Genomic DNA, 20,348 nt, shown 5'->3' on the forward strand with positions numbered 1-20,348 from the left:
TTCCATTAAGCACCTGCTAACTTTGACCGAGTGAGAGATAATCCTGAAAAAGCATCATCATCAACTGAATTATTTTTCATCCATAGTACATAGAAACCTACTCTAGAACCTGGTTATCAAAATACGTGACATGCAACCACAATAACCTCTTCAGAACAAAACTCCCAGCAATACAAGAGGTAGATAAAGAAAGGTTTCAACTCAAAATGTTGCCTGTCCATTCTTTCCTCAAATGAAAGGGATACCACCCCAGGGGGCCACAAGTGCCACGGGTATTTTGTTTAGAGTTTTTGCAGATACAGCATGGACACAAGCCCTTTGGCCCACCGAGTCCACACTGACTATTGATCACCCTTTCACACCACCTTTGCATCCACTCCCTACAGACCAGGGGCAATTTTACAGAGGCAAGTTAACCTACAAATCCACACGTCTTTGGGATGTGGGAGGAAACGAGAGCATCCGGAGAAATTCCACACGGTCACATGAGAACACGCAAACACCACACAGACAGCAGGATCAAACTCAGGTCTCTGGCGCTGAGAGGCAGCAGCTCTACCAGCTATGCCACTGTGTCATCCTCATAGGGATGAATGGTGAAACCCAGGATTGAAGCAGGGGCCTTCAGTTCTTCCACCTAAACTCTAACTACTTCTCTAAACTAAACTACTTCAGCAATACATAATTAAAAAAAAAAACATTTCCATACAATTCAATAAAAACCCTACTATACATAAATACAATCATACCAAAGTACAAGAGTTCCAGAAAAGTAGATGACACTGAGGCAGCCAAAATAAACTCTTCAGAACAGAACTCCCAGCAATACAAGAGGCAAAGAAAGAAGAACCCTGACCCAAGCCATTGCCTGTCCAATCTCTCCACAGGTGGAAGTGATACCACCCCAGAGGGCCACATGAGTGCCATGGGGTGTTTTGTTTAAAGACAGGTGCGTCCGTATGACACTATTGAATGTGTAGAGTTTTTGTACTGTATATTTTTTCTTCTGAATAAAGTTTATTTTTTAAATTTAAAAACTCTGCACAGATGCCCCTGTGTTTTGCTCAAGATCCCAACATCTGCAGCTCCTTGCGTCTCCTCTCTCGTGGCTCTTCGCAAATAACTTCTCTCCAGTTCTGTCCATGGATGGAGGGGAATCTGAAAAGGAAGAACCTCGGTGCAAGGAGGGTGCATAAATATACATTTCGTGTGAGGTGTGCAACAAATATAACCTGTAACACAGCTCCATGGCCAAGGCCTTTGCCCTCCCAGCTTCATCAGGTCAATGATCCCTGGGTTCTTACCATCAGACTCGGCCCGTACCAGGAGGGACATTCCCTTCAAGCGCTCCACGTAGCTGGAGGAGACGTGCCCGGTGCCACGATCGTCCCACTGCCGGTCCTCGTTGAGCGTGTAAACCTTTACCCGCCGCCGGGTGTCCGCCATGGCCGCGGCAGGAGGCCGCTCCGATCTCCCCGCTTCGAACAAAACAATGACAGCCACAACCCAAAATTAAAACGACGGAGGTGAAATAAATCGCCTCACACGGCCCTCATCCTGCCAGAGACTAGGCCCGAGACCAAGCCGCGGGCCCCCGCTGACAGGGGGGCCGGACAAAGCGCTTCCCGCCGCCTTCTTGTTTTAAACCCTCATCGCCGCCGCTGCGATTACTCCTTCCTCCTGCCGTTCTCGTCCCAGTTCCCCGCTGGCGAGCCGGACCGGACTCCGGTATTGAGGGGCGCTGTGGGCGGCCGCGCTGACTCGGACTTCGGGCTTGGGCTCCGGCTTCACCACCTCCTCCTCCCCCTCCTCCACCACCACCCCCGCCCGCCTGGGCTCAGCCTGCAGCCGCCATCTTGCCGCCTCCCCGACAGGCAGCACGGGGTCTCCCGGGCCGGGCGGGGCTGGGGCGGGGCGGAGCGGAGCGGGTGCGGCGCGCGCACACACACACACCTCGGGTACAGCTCGGAGCCCGGCTTGAACTTCCCGCCCACAGCGCGCGGCGGCGACGGCGGCCCCGACAGCCCCAGCCCCACCAACCGTCACGGTCACGGTGGCCCCGACAACGGCAAAGGTCATGGTCATGGAGGCTGCACCGGCAACGGCCATGGCGGCGGTAACGGTGGGGCAAGGGCGGTGACCGGCGGCAACGGGCCACGGTGAGTGACCGCGCCGGAGAGGGACAGAGTGACCAGACTGCAGAGTGATCGGGCCGGAGAGGGACAGAGTGACCGGGCCGGAGAGGGACAGGGTGACCGGCCCGACCGCGGCAGTAACGGTAATGGCGGGGCTGGGCCGGGGCGGGTGGCCGGCGGCACCGGGCCACACTGAGTAACCGGGCCGGAGAGGGACAGAGTAACCAGACCACAGAGTGACCAGACTGCAGAGTGATCGGGCCGGAGAGAGACAGAGTGACCAGACTGCAGAGTGATCGGGCCGGAGAGAGACAGAGTGACCAGACTGCAGAGTGATCGGGCCGGAGAGGGACAGAGTGACCAGACTGCAGAGTGATCGGCCCGGCGGTCACGGTGGGGCTGGGGCAGGTGACTGGCGGCACCGGGCCACAGTGAGTAACCGACCAGAGCGAGGTAGAATGAGTGACCATACCACAGCAAGTGACCGGCCGGACTGGGCCACAGAGTGAGTGACCGGCGGCACTGGACCGCAGAGTGAGTGGATCACATAGTGATGGACTGGACCACAGGGTCAAGGTCCGGTGACCGGCGGCTCCGGACCGTAGAGAGTGCCTGGCCCCGCACCGCAACAACGGCGATGGTAACGGTGCGGCTGGGGCGGGACGGTCACCGGCGGCTCCGGACCACAGTGAGTGACCGGCCGGAGTGAGACAGAGTGACTGAACCAGGCCACAGAGTGATGGACCGAGCCACAGGGTGACCGGCAGCACAGGCCACACACAGTGAGGACCTGCCGGAGAGGTTCAGAGTGAGTGACCGGCAGGGGCAGGACGGTGACAGTGAGTGATCAGCCAGTGAGACAGAGTGAGTGGACCATAGGGTGATTGAAACCGGGCCACAGAGTGAGTGGCTAGGGTGTGGCAAAATGACCACTCCACAGAGTGACTGACGCGGCCATAGCCGGAGAGGGGCTGAGTGAGAGGACAACAGAGTAAGTGACCGGGCCACAGACTGACCGGCAGGTTCAGGAAGGTGACCGGCGGTTGCTGGCCATAGAATGACAGGACGGAGTGAGTGGACCCCAGGGTTAGTTACCAGGCCACAGAGTGACCGGTCAGAGAGGGATAGACTGAGTGAACCATCGAGTGATGAATCGGGCCACAGAGTGACCGGCCTGGCCGCAGAGTTACTGCCGGATTTGAACAAAATGACTGCTTCACAGAGTGATGGACTGAGCCACATAGTGACCGGCAGGGGCGGGACGGTGACTGGCGGCTACAGGCCAGAGTGACCGACTGGAGAGGGACATAGTAAGTGGACCACAGAGTGACCAGTCAGAGTGGAATAAAATGACTGCACCACTGAGTTACCACCTATGGCCAAATAAAGGATCACCCAGATCAGACCTGACTATAGTGGCCAACCAGAGACAAAGAGACAATAGGTGCAGGAGTAGGCCATTCAGCCCTTCAAGCCAGCACTGCCATTCAATGTGATCATGGCTGATCATCCCCAATCAGTACCCCGTTCCTGCCTTCACCCCATAGATGATATATCAATTATACTGAAGTCAAGTCAAGTTTATTTGTCACATACACATACGAGGTGTGCAGTGAAATGAAAGTGGCGATGCTCGCGGACTTTTGTGCAAAAAGACAAACAACCAAACAACAAACTATAAACACAATCATAACACACATATACCTTTACATAATAAATAATGGAAGGAAAAACGTTCAGTGGAGTTAGTCCCTGGTGAGATAGGCGTTTACAGTCCGAATGGCCTCTGGGAAGAAACTCCTTCTCAACCTCTCTGTTCTCACCGCATGGCAACGGAGGCGTTTGCCTGACCGTAGCAGCTGGAACAGTCCGTTGCAGGGGTGGAAGGGGTCTCATGATATTGTTGGCTCTGGAGTTGCACCTCGTGATGTATAGTTCCTGCAGGGCGGCAAGTGAAGTTCCCATAGTGTGTTCGGCCGAACGCACTACTCTCTGCAGAGCCTTCTTGTCCTTGGCAGAGCAATTCCCAAACCAGATGGTAATGTTCCCGGACAAGAAGCTTTCCACCGCCGCTGCGTAGAAGCACTGGACGATCCTCGGAGACACTCTGAATTTCTTCAATTGCCTGAGGTGGTAAAGGCGCTGCCTTGCCTTACGAGTGCTGAGGCGTGTGATGCCCATGTCATATCCTCGGAGATGTGGATTCCCAGATATTTAAAACAGTTCACCCTATCCACAGGATCCTCATTTATCCTCAATGGAGTGTACGTCCTCGGATGATGTGCCCTCCTAAAGTCCATGATCAGCGCCTTCGTTTTTTTGATGTTCAAGAGGAGGCTGTTATCCTGGCACCAGAGTGCTAGATCAGCCACCTCCTCCCGGTAGGCCTTCTCATCGTTGTCTGAGATCAGGCCCACCACCACAGTGTCATCAGCAAACTTAATTATTGAGTTGGAGCTGAACCTAACCACACAGTCATGTGTGTACAGGGAATACAATAGGGGGTTGAGCACGCAACCCTGGGGCGATCCTGTGCTCAGGGTGAGGGACTTCGATGTATTCCCTCCCATCTTGACTACCTGGGGCCTGGTGGTGAGAAAGTCCAGGACCCAGGCACACAGGGAGGTGTTGAGCCCCAATTCCATTAGCTTCCCGGCCAGTCTGGTGGGGACTATCGTGTTGAAGGCTGAACTATAGTCTATGAACAGCATCCTCACGTAGCCCCCCTTCTGGCTGTCCAGATGGGAGAGAGCAGTGTGCAAGACCTGGGAGACTGCATCGTCCGTGGATCTGTTCGGACGGTATGCGGTAAGTGGGACAGAGTCAAGCAGTCATAGTGCTACGCAGCATGGAAACAGGCCCTTCGACCCACATTGTCCATGCAGACCAAGATGGTTTTCTAGGCTAGTGCCATTTTCCTTATTTGGCTCGTATTCCCCCTCAACTCTTCCTATCCATCTATCTGTCCAAATAACTTAATTGTCGTAATTCCTCTGGTAGCTTGTTACAGATGTGGACACCCTCTGGGTGAAAATTTGTCTGGGGTCCCTATTAAATCTCCCATCTTTCACCCTTGGCCTCTAGTTTTAGAATTCTCTGAAAAAGTTTACTTTATCCTTGCCCCTCAAGTTGGCGATATGCAGAGTACTGCCCTGCCGACTACAAATTCAGAAGGTTCAGATCTTGTACACCTCAATAAGGTCACTGCACAGCCTACATTCCAAAGAAAAAATCCTCAGCCTATCCAACCTCTCCCTATAATTGAAGCCCACAACGTCTGATCTGAGTGATCCCTTTGTTGGGCCATGGATGGTAATTGAAGAGAGAGTTAGATTTAGCTCTTAGGGCTAAAGGAATTAAGGGATATGGGTGAAAAGCAGGAACGGGGTACTGATTTTAGATGATCAGCCATGATCATATTGAATGGCGGTGCTGGTTCATAGGGCCGAATGACTTATTTTTACATGTTTCTGTGTCCCAGTAATATCCTGGGAGTTGTTTTAATACCCTTTCCAACTTGATGGTTGAATACTACGAGTTTGTAGGTATGAATATTACCCAACTAACCGACCTGGTCCAACAAACATTGACAGCACACCAATGCCTCTACTTCTTCAGAAGGCTGAGGAAATTTGGCATGTCTCTGATGTCTGACTAATTTCTACAGATGCACTATTGAAAGCATCCCAATTTGATATAGCAACTACTGTGCCCAAGACCGCACAAAATTATAGAGAGTTGCAAAGGCAGCCCAGTCCATCACACAAACTAGCCTCCCCCTCATCGACGCGGTCTACACTTCACGCTGTTGCAAGAAAGTAGCCAATATAATCAACGATCACTCGCACTGCTCATTCTCGCCCCTCCCCTCACCAATCGGGCACAAATTATTGAAGCCACGTATCAACAGATTCAAGAACAGCCTACCAACCTCTCATACGCAAAGGATGAGTATCCAATCTTCCAATCTACCCCACTATGGCCCTTGCACTTTAAAATAAATCTGCACTTTCTCTGTAACTAAACAGTATATTCTGTGTTTTGTTTACTTTGCCTTTTGCAATACCTGTTGTATGCTTTGGCTGGCTAGCACATAAAACAAAGCTTTTCCACTGTTCTCGGTACACATGATAATAACAAACCAGCTCCAATACAATAGTCGGTGAGACTAAGCAGAGGTTGGGCAATCGTTTCGCCGAACACCTCCGCTCAGTCCGCAATAACCTACCTGAACTCCCGGTGGCTCAGCACATCAACTCCCCCTCCCATTCCCAATCCGACCTCTCTGTCCTGGGTCTCCTCCATTGCCAGAGTGAGCAACACCGGAAATTGGAGGAACAGCACCTCATATTCCGCCTGGGTAGCTTGTGTCCGGATGGCATGAACATTGAATTCTCCCAATTTTGCTAGCCCTTGCTGTCTCCTCCCCTTCCTTAACCCTCGAGCTGTCTCCTCCCATCCCCCCCCCGCCCTCAGGCTCCTCCTCCTCCCTTTTTCCTTCCTTCTCCCCCCCACCCCCCATCAGTCTGAAGAAGGGTTTCGGCCCGAAACGTCACCTATTTCCTTCGCTCCATAGATGCTGCTGCACCCGCTGAGTTTCTCCAGCATTTTTGTGTACCCAGCTCCAATACATCTAGTGATTCCCTTTAGCCATCCAGTTTGTTACATCCTGAAACATTTGTCAGAAATGATTTCCCTCTTACAAAATCACATTGACACTGCATAATTGTTTTAAGATTTTCTAAATCTCCTACTATCAACTCCTTAATAATGGATTGTAGCATTAGTCCAGTGACAGATGTTAGGCTAACAAGCCGAGAATAGTTTTCTAAAGAATGTTTTGTTCTTTGGCTCCCTCCTTTCTTGAATAGTGGCATTACATCTGTGATAGAGACTCTTTTGTGTTTTATTTTCCCTATTGGTCCTTTTTACCAACTAAAAGTTTTAGATGTTCGTATTATAAGTTTTAGAAGTTTCCATCATGATCCAAAATCTTTTTTAAGAATTTCTCTGTTTACCATAATTGTACTCTGAAGTAACATTTACCTTATTGGGACAAAGAGTCAAGCGTGTTTAATTGTCACATGTATCAAAAACGGAACTATAAAATTCCTGCAGCAACCTACAGGTCTGTAAATACAATACTTGTAAATAACACAATAAACAAAATAAACTTGAAAACTAAAGCCCAAAGTCCCAAGTACAATCAAGCAGTTTGAGGTTTAGTTGGTGTTTGCAGTGTTCAGTGGCCTGATGGTTGTTGGGAAGAAGCTGTTCTTAAACCTGGAGTTCAGTTTTCAGACTCTGATACCTTCCTCCCGATGGCAGAAGTGAATTTACAACGCGGCTAGGGAGGTGTGGGTCCTTGATGATGCGGGCTGCCTTTTTGAGGCAGTGCCTTCTAAAGATCCCTTCAATGGTGGGGAAGTCAGTACCCATGATGGACCAGGCAGTGTCCACCAATTTTCTTATCAGAAAAACAAGTACCGGTACTAATAACTAAGCTGGAAAATTTGTATTTTCCTTTTGTTAAATGATCATCTTCTTGGAGTAAGGCAACAACTAATTCTACAAAGACAATAAAATTATCTGCAGAGGTTCAAGAGAACCCCCACGGATGTGCTGAATCTTCTCAGACACCGAAGAAAGTAAATACACAAATGTGATTTCGATACGATAGAATTTTATCTATCCCAGGAGTGAAATTGGTCTGCCAACAGTCATGAAACGCAACAAGATACATGAAATTAAAGTTACAAGCGAAAAGTCAGGATAGGGGATGTGCAAAGATTGGGGAGAGTGGGGGGAAGGGGAGTCAGTCTACATGCAAGCTCCATTCAGACAGCAGTGGATTCTAGGGGTGAACCCAGGTCACCAGAGCTGTGAGGCAGCAGCTCTACCTAATGTGCCTTCATGACACCCAGAACAGCATTCCCAAGCTAGATATCAGGACCCAGATGCTTGTGAAGAGGTTTTGCAATGTGAACCAAACTTGTGGTAACTCTGTTGTGTGTGAACATGATGCCTAGATCAATGCTGGGTGGCCTACCTAGGTCTATTTGTTATGCCAGTTGTATCAAGAGGCATAGGTTCAAGGGGAAAGATTTAATAGGAACCCAGCAACTTTTTCACTCAGAGGATGGTGGGCACATGGAACGAGCTGACAGAGGAGGTAATTGAGGCAGGTCTCTAACAAAATTTAAAAGACATTTGTACGGATACCTGGATAGAAAAGATATGGGCTAAACACGGCAGATAGACCTGTTTCCATGCTGTATGAATCTATAAGTATGGCACTTTTCCTTCACTGAAAAAGATTAATGAGCCAGATGGAGTTTTGCAAAATTCATGCGCATCATGACTAGTTTTCCATACTTGCTGTAGTGGGATTTGAACTCGCATCTCTAGATTTTCGCTGACTTACTGGTCTAGTGACAACGACTGTGCAACAACTGTTCTGAACGGAAACTAGCAGGTGTTATGAAGGAAGGGAGACAATTTCGGACCAATGAGTGTGAACCCGAGAGACTGGAAATGTTTCCCAGCTCATATAAAATGTGTGTTAAAAATGGCTGCTCATTTCGCAGCTATGAAAATGAAGAGTACTAAATCTGAGTTTGTAGCAGTTTATTAAAAATGATAGCTTCCAAACAGGAACTAACACATTCCATTATACTTTGAGTACAATTCAAAAATGTATGATAAGCTTGAGTTTTTTCCCCAACAACTCTGGAATCATAGCTCTACAATGACAGACAACCTTGCTGAACACCTCACCTGTGGCCCTGAGCTTGCAGTGTTTTACCATTTTCATTGTCCATCTCAACCCTCACTCTAATCTGACATTTATCTTCCACATTGTCCACTGAAGCTCAAGAAGCAACACACCATTTTACATCAGCGACACTTTACAATCTTCTAGCCTCAGTGCTTAGGTTAACAATTTCAGATTAGATCATTTGCCATCATTTCCTGATAGGTCACAGCAATAATAATTCTCCCATTGCCATTTACACCCAGTTTAGACTCATTTTTGGTTCTGTTAATGGATTACAATGTAATGTTCATCTATTACAATAACATTGTTATGATTTTCGTAACAAAGTTTATAACCACATATTCAAAGAGGAGGGGCGAGAAGGAAAATAACCAATAACCAAAAATACCCCACGTTTCATTGTTATTACTTTTTAGTCTTCATCTCCCTCAATGGTGTTGCTTGCACCATGTGGAAGGAAATATCTGGACTAGTCGTGGTCACGGGATTTCTCTCCAGTTGGGAGATCATGACAAAGAAAGCTAATGGCATGTTGGCCTTCATAACGTGAGGATTTGAGTATTGGAGTAAAGAGGTCCTTCTGCAGTTGTACAGTGAGATCACATCTGGAGTATTGTGTGCAGTTTTGGTCTCCTAATTTGAGGAAGGTCATTCTTGCTATTGAGGCAAGGTTGGTTCACGCGGTTAATCCCCGGGATGGCGGGACTGTGAAGAAAGATTGGAAAGACTGGGCTTGTATTCACTGGAATTTAGAAGGATGAGTGGGTATCTCATAGAAACATATAACATTATAAAAAGGACTGGACAAGCTAGATGTAGGAAAAATGTTCCCAATGTTGGGGGAGTCCAGATCCAGGGGCCATGGTCTAAGAATGAAGGGGGAGGCCATTTAAAACTGAGATGAGAAAAAAACTTTACCCATTGAGTTGTGAATTTGTGGAATTCTCTGCCACAGAAGGCAGTAGAGGCCAATTCACTGGATGAATTTAAAGGAGAGTTAGATAGAGTTCTAGGAGCTAGCGGAATCAAGGGTATGGGGAGAAGGGAGGCACGGGTTAGATTCAAGATTCAAGAGAGTTTATTGTCATGTGTCCCCGATAGGACAATGACTGATTGTGGATGATCAGCCATGGTCATAATGAATGGCAGTGCTGGCTCGAAGGACCAAATGGCCTCCTGCACCTATTTTCTATGTTCCTATGACTGGGAATGTATATGCGCATTGGATACCATTTTAGGCTGAGAAATTGAGTGGATCCGGGGGGAAGAACCCAACCTGGCACCTGGAACTAAGGGAGTCTTGCTGGAATGACTCAACTGGTGGTGCAACTGAACATTGCTCAGTGTTGGCATTGAATACCGACTGCTATTTGAGACCACCACATGGTGCCAAGAGCTCAGTGGCGTGCTAGATAACTGCTGGGAGCTAGAAGACTTGAGTGGATGGATATCTGGCAACTTAAAGTGACTGGATGAGATGACAGTGGAACTGCGGGGAGTGATGGCATTTATTGCACTTCTGAATGTTTTCAGCACCCGCTGTGCCTTCTGCTTCTCCTTCCTCTGCCTGGTTTCTTCCTTGCGGAGTTGCTCCCGTTGCTCATGGATCATTTGCTTCCTGGTGTCCACCAGTTTCCTGTTCAGCTCAGAAGTAGGTTTGCAAGAGAGGGTTGAAAGAAGGACAGAAAACATGAGGCCAAGAGAGATAATTATATTTTTTTAAAGCTTAAAAGAAAGCAGATTATTCACAATGAATGTTTAAAAAAAAACCAACATGTGGGAAAAGCTATAAACCAGCGAAGGGATATGGACACTTAAGAATAACATGGTTAAGCCTATGAACATGGAGAGGTTAGGACGTGATTGAATCACCAACATTGGAGAGGCTAGATGTCAAAGAATCTGAGGATGAACCGATCAATATTATAGCGATTGGGTGAGATCAAATGCCAAAGGTGGAACAACTCAACAATGGTGAAGACAAACACCAAAGCTTTACTCTTCAGTTTAGGAGAAATTACGATAATCACACCATGGAAGGACTAATCAACATTGAAGAGATCAGGTCAAGGCCAAACGTCACAGTTGCATCTATCTAGACTGAAGGGATCAAATGCTACAATTGGACCCATCAATATTGGAGATGATCTCGAACACAGCTAATCAACATTGGAGAAATTGAGAGAGGTCAACTAACCAGTGGAACCTTTAAACATTGGAGAGACAGGCTGAGGTCAAACACTCTGTATGGACCCACAACAATGGTGAGATCAGTCTGGCCAAGGCTCTTCGATGATGGAATACTTAAGGTAATCTTAAACACATGTTGAATAGTTCAAGGTGAGATCCACCAAGGTACGAGAGGTGAATCTCACCAAGGTGAGATCAAATATCGTGGCGAAACCCTACATATTGGAGAGGTTAGGATGATGTAAAACAGTGTGTATGGGCCAAACAGCCTTTGAGAGGATCGGTGAGGTTGAAGGTTGAACCCATGGATGTTAGACAGCCAAGGAGAGCTTTTCTAATATCTGTAATATCAGAAAATGTAGGTGCCCTCAGCCACCATTAATAGGCAGCTCCTGTCGGAGCCAGGATTAGGAACCAAAGGCATGGCATTTTGCTGTATCTCAGTACAGTGACAACAATAAATTATTACCATTAGGCCCCCTCCCCCTAAAGCAACTCTAAGAGAACCATCTAATTAATTGCAACAAAAAATTAATGTCCTCCTTGGAGCTCTCAATTCCTCGGCTTGGCTCCACACTCTCCTTGTTGATCTTGTCCCCACCGACTGAAAGGTCAGGATTTCCAGCTCCTAGACGTTGTTTTAGAAGATCATCACCATGACCTTCTGGTTCCAAGTCCTCTCTCACCACGCATCCAACACAACCACAAATGGAATATCTGCCTTCCAGTCAGAAAGTGAACAGACCAGGTTATTTGTCCAGATCATCCTTGAACAGCCCTTTTCTCAAATATAACCAAGTAATCAAAATGTCATTTTACAATTTTAAACCCCTGGGATATTTCTCCTAGATCACTGACAGCAATGCCATGGAGATTAGATGTTACTTCCTGATGCCACCAGGAAAGTCCAAGTGGGTGTTGCCTGAAAAACAATGTGGAAATTCTAGAGATAGACATAAAGAACTGGAGTAACAGTGGGCCAGGCAGCATCTCTGGAGAAAAAGGATGAGTGATGTCTCGGGTCGATACTCTTCTTCAGACTGAAAGTGAGGGTGGCTCGAGGTGAGAAAAGACCAGGGCTAATCAGAGCCGGCAACAAATGATCTCAGGCAGGGAGGTGCCCTGGTAGCCTTATTGTTGACTAGGTGATCTCAAAAGGGATACAACTTGGTGAACTGGTTAAATGACTAGGGTGGAGGAAGGGGGCAAAGGGGTAAGGGAGGGGAGTGTTAGTAGATGTTACCTAAAATTGGAGACTTCACATTCATTGGGTAGCTTGTAAACTCCCCAAGCAAAATATGAGGTGCTACTGTGTAGGAAGGAAGTGCAGATACTGGTTATATGCCGAAGGTAAACACAAAATGCTGGAGTAACTTAGCGGGACAGGCAGCATCTCTGAAGAGAAGGAATGGGTGACGTTTCGGAGAGGGAGTCTAGAGATATGGAAAGGTAAGGTGTGAAAATTACAGATCAAAGCAGATGATAAGGAAATGTAGAATGATTCTTTGTTAGCTGAGGGGAAGGGAACAAGGAGGCATACAATCAGTACAATTAATCTGAAGGACAGTGAAACTAGTTGAAGAACAAGGGTGGAGGAGGGACACAGAGAGAGAGGGAAAGCAAGGGTTACTTGAAGTTAGAGAAATCAAATGAGGTGCTGTTCCTTCAATTTGCATGTGGCCTCACTCTGGCAATGGAGGAGACTCAGGACAGAAAGGTCCATATGAGTTGGATGATCAGCCATGATCATATTGAATGCCGGTGCAGGCTCGAAGGGCTGAATGGCCTACTCCTGCACCTATTTTCTATGTTTGTTTATGAGAGTGGGAAGGGGTGTCGAAATGGATGGCAGCAGGGAGATCACATTGACCTTGGTGGTGACCAAGTGTAAATGTTCAGCAAAACGGTCACCTAGTCTATATTTGGTGAAATTCCAGAGTTCAGTATTACAGGTGCACAACCTTTTATCCGAAAGCCTTGGGACCAGACACTTGTCGGATTTCGGACATTTTCAGATTTCCAAATGGAAGATTTTTAGCGTAGATTAGGCAGGTAGCGCGGGCGGCTTGAAAAGTCTAGAACAGCTGCCTCCTCCCCGGAGACCGGGAGAATCATTGCATAAATGTTAGTCAGTTAGTTTGGAGGGATTTTATGTGGTGGTGGTGGAGTAGGGGTGAAGGGGGAAACTTTAATTCTTAGTCCCCTACCTGGTCGGCGACTCCCAACCTCGCGGAGCTGGGTGCTTCGTCCGGCCGCGGGCGGTGCCGGTTGGAGCTCCGACCCCGGCAACTCTACCCCTGGCTGCGCGGCTCCAAATCCAGCGACGCTCCGCGAACGTTGGGTCGGCGGCCACAGCGCTCCGGAGCTTGCCGCACGGCGACCCGGTAAGGCATTGCCCGCTCCCCGCTGGTATCCCAGTGTTGCGACGCCGCCGACTCCCGACATTCGCGGAGCTGGGGCGTCCGGCCGCGGGCCGCGCTGGATTTGGAGCGCCTCGCAGCCAGGGGTAGAGTTGCCGGGGTCGGAGCTACAACCGGCGCCGCCAGCTGCCCCACCGGCCACAGCGCTGCGGAGCTTACTGCACGGCGACCCGGTAAGGCATTGACCGCTCCCCGCCTCTCCGACCAGGTAGGGGACTAAGATTTAAAGTTTACCCCTTCACCCCCCCTTCACAAAAAATCCCTCCAAACTAACTGACTAACATTTAAGCAATGATTTACAGATGTTTAAGCGTCTCCCGTCTCCGGGGAGGAGGCAGCCGCTACAGTAGTACAGACCTGGGTTGACCGTGGGTCGTTTCGGGTCAAGTTTGGTGGCAAACGCGAGCTTTGGTGCGCAGACGACATCTGGAAAAAATGGCCGGTTTTCGGAGTTTTTCGGTTTCCGGAACACCGGATAAAAGGTTGTGCACCTGTACCATTACTTTTCCAGGAAGTTTATAGAGTATAATTTAAACAAGGCGCTTTGGAGTATGGAAACTCGTGGGCTGTCATTTTGGGGAAACTGCAGAATTAGACCATCAGCCCAGAGACATTAGGTTAGGCGAACTAGGTACCAATATCTGGCTATGGGAGTGTGTAGGGGGTATGAGTTGAAGCCAAGTTTAAATGATCTACCACAGCTTGGGGAATATAAATTGACCTATGGCAGAACAATAATCTGCTGCATTGGGCCTACCAGACCCCCTAAATGGGCCCTTGGGCCAATCTAGGCTAGCCTAGATATTAAAGGTACCAGCTAAAATCAAGTTTAGATGATCAATCACAGCCTAGGAAATACAAAATGACTCATAGCAGAATGATAACCCATTGCCTTGGCCTTACCTGACCCCCCCGCCCCCCTCCCCCTTAATAAGTCCTTGGGCCCAAGTAGGCTAGTCTAGGTATTAAACCTGAACCAGGTTTATATGATCAACCACAACCTTCGGCTAGTGAATACAAAGTGACGGCAGGAGAAGGCAGGAAAGGGGTACTGATTGGGGATGATCAGCCATGATCACCTTGAATGGCGGTGCTGGCTCGAAGGGCTGAATGGCCTACTCCTGCACCTATTGTCTATTGCTCCATAGATGCTGCCTCACCCGCTGAGTTTCTCCAGCATTTTTGTCTACCTTCAATTTTTCAGCATCTGCAGTTCCTTCTTAAACTGTTATAGCAGTCCTGAAAAGCAAGATACTTATCTTCCTTGTACTTGGACCTAAGCAATTCTTGTGATTCAGAGTAATATTACCTATTGCAAATAGCAGAATCCTGATCTCAGCAATGTATGGTACCTTGATACATGCTTAGGATACATGTAACTGATTCCCAGATGTTTTGTTTTGCTCTATTAATTATATAAAGATAAATTGAAATGGGCTTACGAAATGACACGTGGACTTAAATTCTGCATAAACCAGTAAGGTCTCAGTTTGCAGGAGAGACTTTTAGATGAACAATAGTGTATAAATTGACCATACTGTTCTACGCATACAAGACACATAATCGCCTCAATTCAGGGGTTAATCTGTACACTTGCCATTCTTAACAATAACATTGTAATTGCAGATCTTTTTATTATTTCAGGAAAACCCAATGGCCAATATCAAAAAGGTTGACTGTGCGCTACTAGCACCATGTGGAAAGACCCTTTGGAACAAGACAGGGTGTGCACATTATGCCAGTATTATCTGGGGTAATGCAGACTCCACACAACCAGATCAAGATTTGGATCCACTGCAGTATGGATGGAAGGATGAAAATGGACATTACATGCTCGACTGGTTTCCTGGACCTGCAGTACTAGACCATCTCTTTGAAGATGTTTCTGTGAGTGACAATACTGAAGATGACGGACACACCGAGGACACAGAAGATACCTCTTGACATTGATGACACAGGTTCTGGACCAGAATGGAGCGATGACTCGAACAATGAAAATGAGATGTGAAACATGCCCTGCTGTCTGTGGGGGTACACTTCTTAATTAATGGGCAGTACATTGTATTAATAGCAGTGCCCTGAACTCAACCGTGCAAAAGTACAGTGTTGAACCAAATCTTGCTATTTCTGGTTAAGGTGGCTTGCCATCAGCCACCCGAGCCTCTTAGACCCAAGGCAGCGGATAACTGTTCTGTCATAGATCATTTTATAACCCCCATGGTGTGATAGATCATTTAAACTTGGTTTTAGCTGGTACCCACAATATCTAGGCTAGTGTGGTGGCTCCCAAGTGTCGGGCCATTTCCACTATCGAACCCCTCGGCATGGGAATGGATGAGTCTGGGGGCGGCCCATAGCTACAGGGATAAAGGGCAGGGGTTTAGGTGCAATCTCCCTGTTGCAGACTTGTCTAGTCAGGAGAATGACAACGAATAAAATACCTCCCGAAACACCTGGCCTTTCGCCTTCATTTCGGGATTATCGTCGCACTACATTGGTGACCCCGACGCTCCATTGCTGTCATAATGGAGTCAAAGGACAGAGCCGCCCGTCCGTCCACCTTACAGGCCGACTGGGCCCTGTTTCTCGACGCGGTCTCTGTTAAATTACCTACCTTCTGGACTGCCGGGCCTCGCGTCTGGTTTCAGCAGGCGGAGGCCCAATTCCAGCTGCGGGGCATTACAGCAGATGGCACCCGCTACTACTGCCTGGTGGGGGCCCTCGACCAGGTCATGGCCAGAGAGGTCACACAATTCCTCGCAGACCCTCCAGCCACTGACAAATACCTCGGCCTTAAGGAGCTCCTGCTCCAGATTTATGGGCTCAGCAGGATGGAGCGTGCTGCCAGACTCCTTCATATGGAGGGCCTAGGCGACCGGCGGCCATCAAGGCAGACGCCGTGCCTAATGCACTTACCTGCATCTGCGGCTGGCCTACATCCGCCTGCAACTCACCGACGCCTCCTTCGCAGACATCGGGGGCCCTCAGTAGGTGCGCCGACGAGCTGTGGATGGCGCGCCCGGATGACGCCAGCACGCTGGCCGTCACTCCGTCACCACCCGATTTCCTCCGGTGGGACGGTGGAGCTGTGTGGAAGGAGTGACAGCTGCGCCAAGGAGGCCTGTGCAATCGCCCCCCCCCCCCCCCCCCCCGCGGCCGTGGCGGGTACCACACCTGCAGTCCAGCACCAGCAGGCTCCAAATGCCACCAACAGGAGGCGCTAGTGCTATTACCACCAGCCCTGAGGTGCTGCAGCACGACAATGCCGTCAGCCATGCACGTTCCCGGGAAATGCTGGGGCGGCTGCCAATAGTCCCCGCCGCGGCCGGCCAGATCCGGGAGTCGCTTCCTCGTGGATACCGGGGCAGAGCTGAGCGTACTGTTCCCTTCGCTGGCGGACATTCGTTCCGGTAAGCGGGGGCCCGTCCTCACCACCTCACCATCCGTACATATGGGGTTCACACGGTCCCGATCGTTTTCGGCTCCTGTCATTTCTTGTGGCAGTTTACCATCGCTGATGTCTCCCAGCAGTTGCTCGGTGCCGACTTCCTCCGGGCTCACTCCCGCCTGGTGGACATCAGGCACCAGCGCTTGGTCCACGCCGCCACGCTGGAGCCAATCACGCTGCGTTTGTGGGAGCCGGTGGTACGTGGTGTATTCGTCTGTGGATTCCTGCTTTGCTCGGGTCTTGGTCGCGTTCCTGGACATCCTGACCCCACAGTTCCGATCGTCAACCCCCAAGTACGGGTGATTCATTTCATACCAACTACCGGCTCACCTCTCCACACACGAACACGCCGACTGCCGCTGGATAAGCTACGTCTGGCATGGCAGGAGTTCCGCATGATGGAGTCCTTGGGGATCGTCCGCCCTTCAAACAGCCCATGGGCGTCTCCACTCCACAGGGTTCCCAAGGCAAGCGGGTGTTGGCGATCTTGCAGGGATTATCGGCGGTTGATTGCCGCTACCATCGCAGAGCAATACCACGTGCCCCACATCCAGGACTTCAACGCCCATTTGGCCGGGGCTACTATTTTCTCCAAAGTGGATTTGGTGCAGGGTTATAACCAGATCCCGGTCCACGCGGAGGATGTGCCCAAGACCGCAATCATCATGCCATTTGGACTGTACGAGTTTGTGCGGATGTCGTTCGGCCTTAAGAACGCCGCGCAAGCATTCCAACGGTTAATGGACGAGGTGTGTCGCGGTCTCGAGTTTGCATTTGTCTACCTCGACGACATCTTGATGGCCAGCCGGTCACGGCAGGAGCACTGTGCCCACCTTCGGCAGCTCTGTCAGTGGCTCAATGAGCATGGTTCGGCTGTCAACCTCGCCAAGTGCCGGTTTGGGGTGACCACCATCGACTTCCTCGGTCAACGCATGACTTCGCAAGGCGTGGTTCCCCTGCCGGACAGGGTCGGCACCATCCGCCGGTTTCCCCGTCCATACATTTTGCGCGGCCTGCAGGAATTCATCAGGATGGTGGCTTTTTATCACCGTTTTGTGCCATCTGCGGCCCACATCATGCAGTCGTTGTATCAACTTCTGGCGGGTGGGCGTAAGGACGTCGAGTGGACCGACGAGGCGATGGCGGCATTTGACGGCGCGAAGGAGGCTCTTGCTCAGGCTGCACTGCTGGTTCACCCGCGGGAAGATGCCCCGACTGCCCTTACGGTGGACGCCTCGGAGTTGGCGGTTGGTGCCGTGCTGGAACAACTGACGGACGGGGGTTGGCGGCCACTGGCCTTCTTCAGCCGGCACCTCAACCATGCCCAGACGAAATACGGCGAGCTCCTGGCTCTGTACCTGGCGGTGTGCCACTTCCGCTACTTCCTGGTGGGGACCACATGTACCACAAGCCGCTCACATTTGCCCTGGCAAAGGTTTCCGACCTCTGGTCCGCACAACAGCAGTGGCAGTTGGCGTACATTTCGGAGTACACCACCTCCATCTGCTTCATCTAGGGGAAGGAGAACCGGGTGGCCGACGTGTTGTCCCGCCCCACCGTCGACGCCCGTTTTCGAGGTGGCGCCCGGCATTGACTATTCTGCCCTGGCGGAGGCTCAGCTCATGGACGGTGAGATGCCCGCCTACCACATTTCCACTATCGAACCCCTCAGCACGGGAATGGATGAGTCCGGGGGCGGCCCTTAGCTACAGGAATAAAGGGCAGGGGTTTAGGTGCAATCTCCTATTGCAGACTCGTCTGGTCAGAAGAACAACAGCAAATAAAATACCTCCTCGCCTTCATTTTGGGATTATCGTTGCGCTACCCTAACCTAGTTGTACAGCAGGGTCTAGGGTGTCCATTTTTGGGGTGTCTGTTACCTGTAGTGCAGCGGACTATTTGTCTGGTGCAAACCATTTTGTACTCTATGAACTCAACTTGTTCATTTGGCATTGTTTTTTAATGGTACCTTGCTCGTCTATGCTAGCCCATTTTTTAGGTCCTTTGTGGGGGGTCTGGCGGCCTTTTGCAGTGGGAAAAATGTCTGCCGTTTGTGCTGTTGATATAGGCGTGGCAGTGAGCTCACCATGGTAGTGGATTTAAGTGGTACCTCACTCATCTATTTAGCACCCATTTTTTTGCCCCCAGGTCTACATTTTTGGCCCCCAGGTCTACCAGGTGGTACCCGGCGGACTCCAAATTCCGTTCATTTCAGGTGACCCCCTACACACTCCCACAGTCAGTCAATGGTACATAATTTGTCTAACCTAATGTCTCTGGGCTGACGGTCTAAATCTATTAACAACCCACTGAATATATTGCGATCTTCAAAGCTCTCTTAAGAGAAAAATCTGGAAAGAACAATACAATATTTCTTTTTAATAGTAAAGTAAATAAATAGATCATTAAAATACTTTTAACAGAACATACAGTGTCTTTGTTGTTAACCTCATCTTCTTTCTTTTTTTTTTGCACTAGTTGACTCATTGGCACATTTCACCTGACTTATCAAAATCTATGCTTCTTGAGGCAGAGTAAAGCTAGTTTAAAAGAGACAAGAAACAATTTAGTGTGATTTTTTTTTCTTTAAATCCAAACATTACCTCCCTCCCTCACTCTGACTTGTTAAACTGCATGTCCAACAATGAATAGTGTTATGGCAGAAACTTTCCCAAACTAAACAAGGTAAAGAAAGATATTCCAAATGCTGGAAATGCTCAGAAGGCCAGTCAGAATCTGTGGAGTGGGTAAATATTTCATACTCATGGCCAAACTGCAGGGTGGAACATAGAGCTTTAAACAGCACAGGCACAGCTTCAGCCCACAATGTCTGTGCCGAACATGATGTCAAGATAACCTAATCTCATCTGCCTATCCCTGATCCATAATCCCTCCATTCCCTGCAGAGAAGAGGAGATGCACGTAAAGTTAGATAGATCCCTGGGTCCTGATCCAGTGAATGCTAGGACATTGTGGGAAGCTATGGAAGTTATTGGGCCCATGCGGCAGAGATATTTGAATCATCAGCGTGGATGAGTTTCCGGAAGGGTAGTTAATGTGCCTTTATTTAAGAAAAGGTTACAAGGAAGGCCTGGGAACTACAGACTGCTGAGCCTTCTATAGTGGGTAGGTTATTGGAGGGGATTTTGACGGACAGGATCAACATCCAAGTATTAAGCAAGGACTGATTGGGGATAGGCTTTGTTTAGTTTAGAAATGCAGCGCGGAATCATGCCGTTCGGCCAACCGAATCCAAACCTGCGATCCCCACACATTAAAACTATCCAACACACACTTGGGACAATTTAGCACTTATACCAAGCCAATTACTGTACGTCTTTGGAATGTGGAAGGAAACCGATGATCTCGGTGAAAAT

At 49.2% G+C, this 20,348-nt stretch overlaps 3 protein-coding genes across 6 annotated transcripts in view; 1 reads left to right on the plus strand and 2 right to left on the minus strand.

Annotated features, from left to right (window-relative positions):
- Window positions 1-1,751, minus strand: part of smek1 (SMEK homolog 1, suppressor of mek1 (Dictyostelium)) — a 99,091-nt gene extending 97,340 nt beyond the window's left edge. For both annotated transcript variants that reach the window (XM_055640230.1, XM_055640229.1), the window contains exon 1: window positions 1,305-1,751. In XM_055640230.1, the coding sequence (XP_055496205.1) occupies window positions 1,305-1,446 (142 nt within the window). In that variant the 5' untranslated portion in view covers window positions 1,447-1,751. The remainder of the gene's footprint in view (window positions 1-1,304) is intronic.
- Window positions 1,752-2,018: 267 nt separating this feature from the next.
- LOC129700058 (uncharacterized) lies at window positions 2,019-16,747 on the plus strand. Of its 2 annotated transcripts, none has more exons than XM_055640233.1 (2): window positions 2,019-2,159; window positions 15,168-16,747. In XM_055640233.1, exon 2 carries the CDS (start codon window positions 16,049-16,051, stop codon window positions 16,745-16,747), a length of 699 nt encoding a protein of 232 aa, XP_055496208.1. In that variant the 5' UTR covers window positions 2,019-2,159; window positions 15,168-16,048. The 2 variants fall into 2 exon arrangements, with proteins under 2 accessions (XP_055496208.1, XP_055496209.1); XM_055640234.1 differs by lacking the exon at window positions 2,019-2,159 and adding an exon at window positions 2,260-2,278.
- Window positions 7,198-20,348, minus strand: part of LOC129700057 (leucine-rich repeat-containing protein 74A-like) — a 53,025-nt gene continuing 39,874 nt past the window's right edge. The window contains exon 13 of one of the 2 annotated variants that reach the window (XM_055640231.1): window positions 7,198-10,549. In XM_055640231.1, coding sequence (XP_055496206.1) covers window positions 10,111-10,549 — 439 coding nt within the window. In that variant the 3' untranslated portion in view covers window positions 7,198-10,110. Of the gene's footprint in view, window positions 10,550-19,420; window positions 19,512-20,348 lie in introns of those variants that run through there. The other variant, XM_055640232.1, reaches the window with a different exon arrangement.

This window comes from Leucoraja erinacea, chromosome 9 (assembly GCF_028641065.1).
Source record: "Leucoraja erinacea ecotype New England chromosome 9, Leri_hhj_1, whole genome shotgun sequence".
Lineage (NCBI taxonomy): Eukaryota > Metazoa > Chordata > Chondrichthyes > Rajiformes > Rajidae > Leucoraja > Leucoraja erinaceus.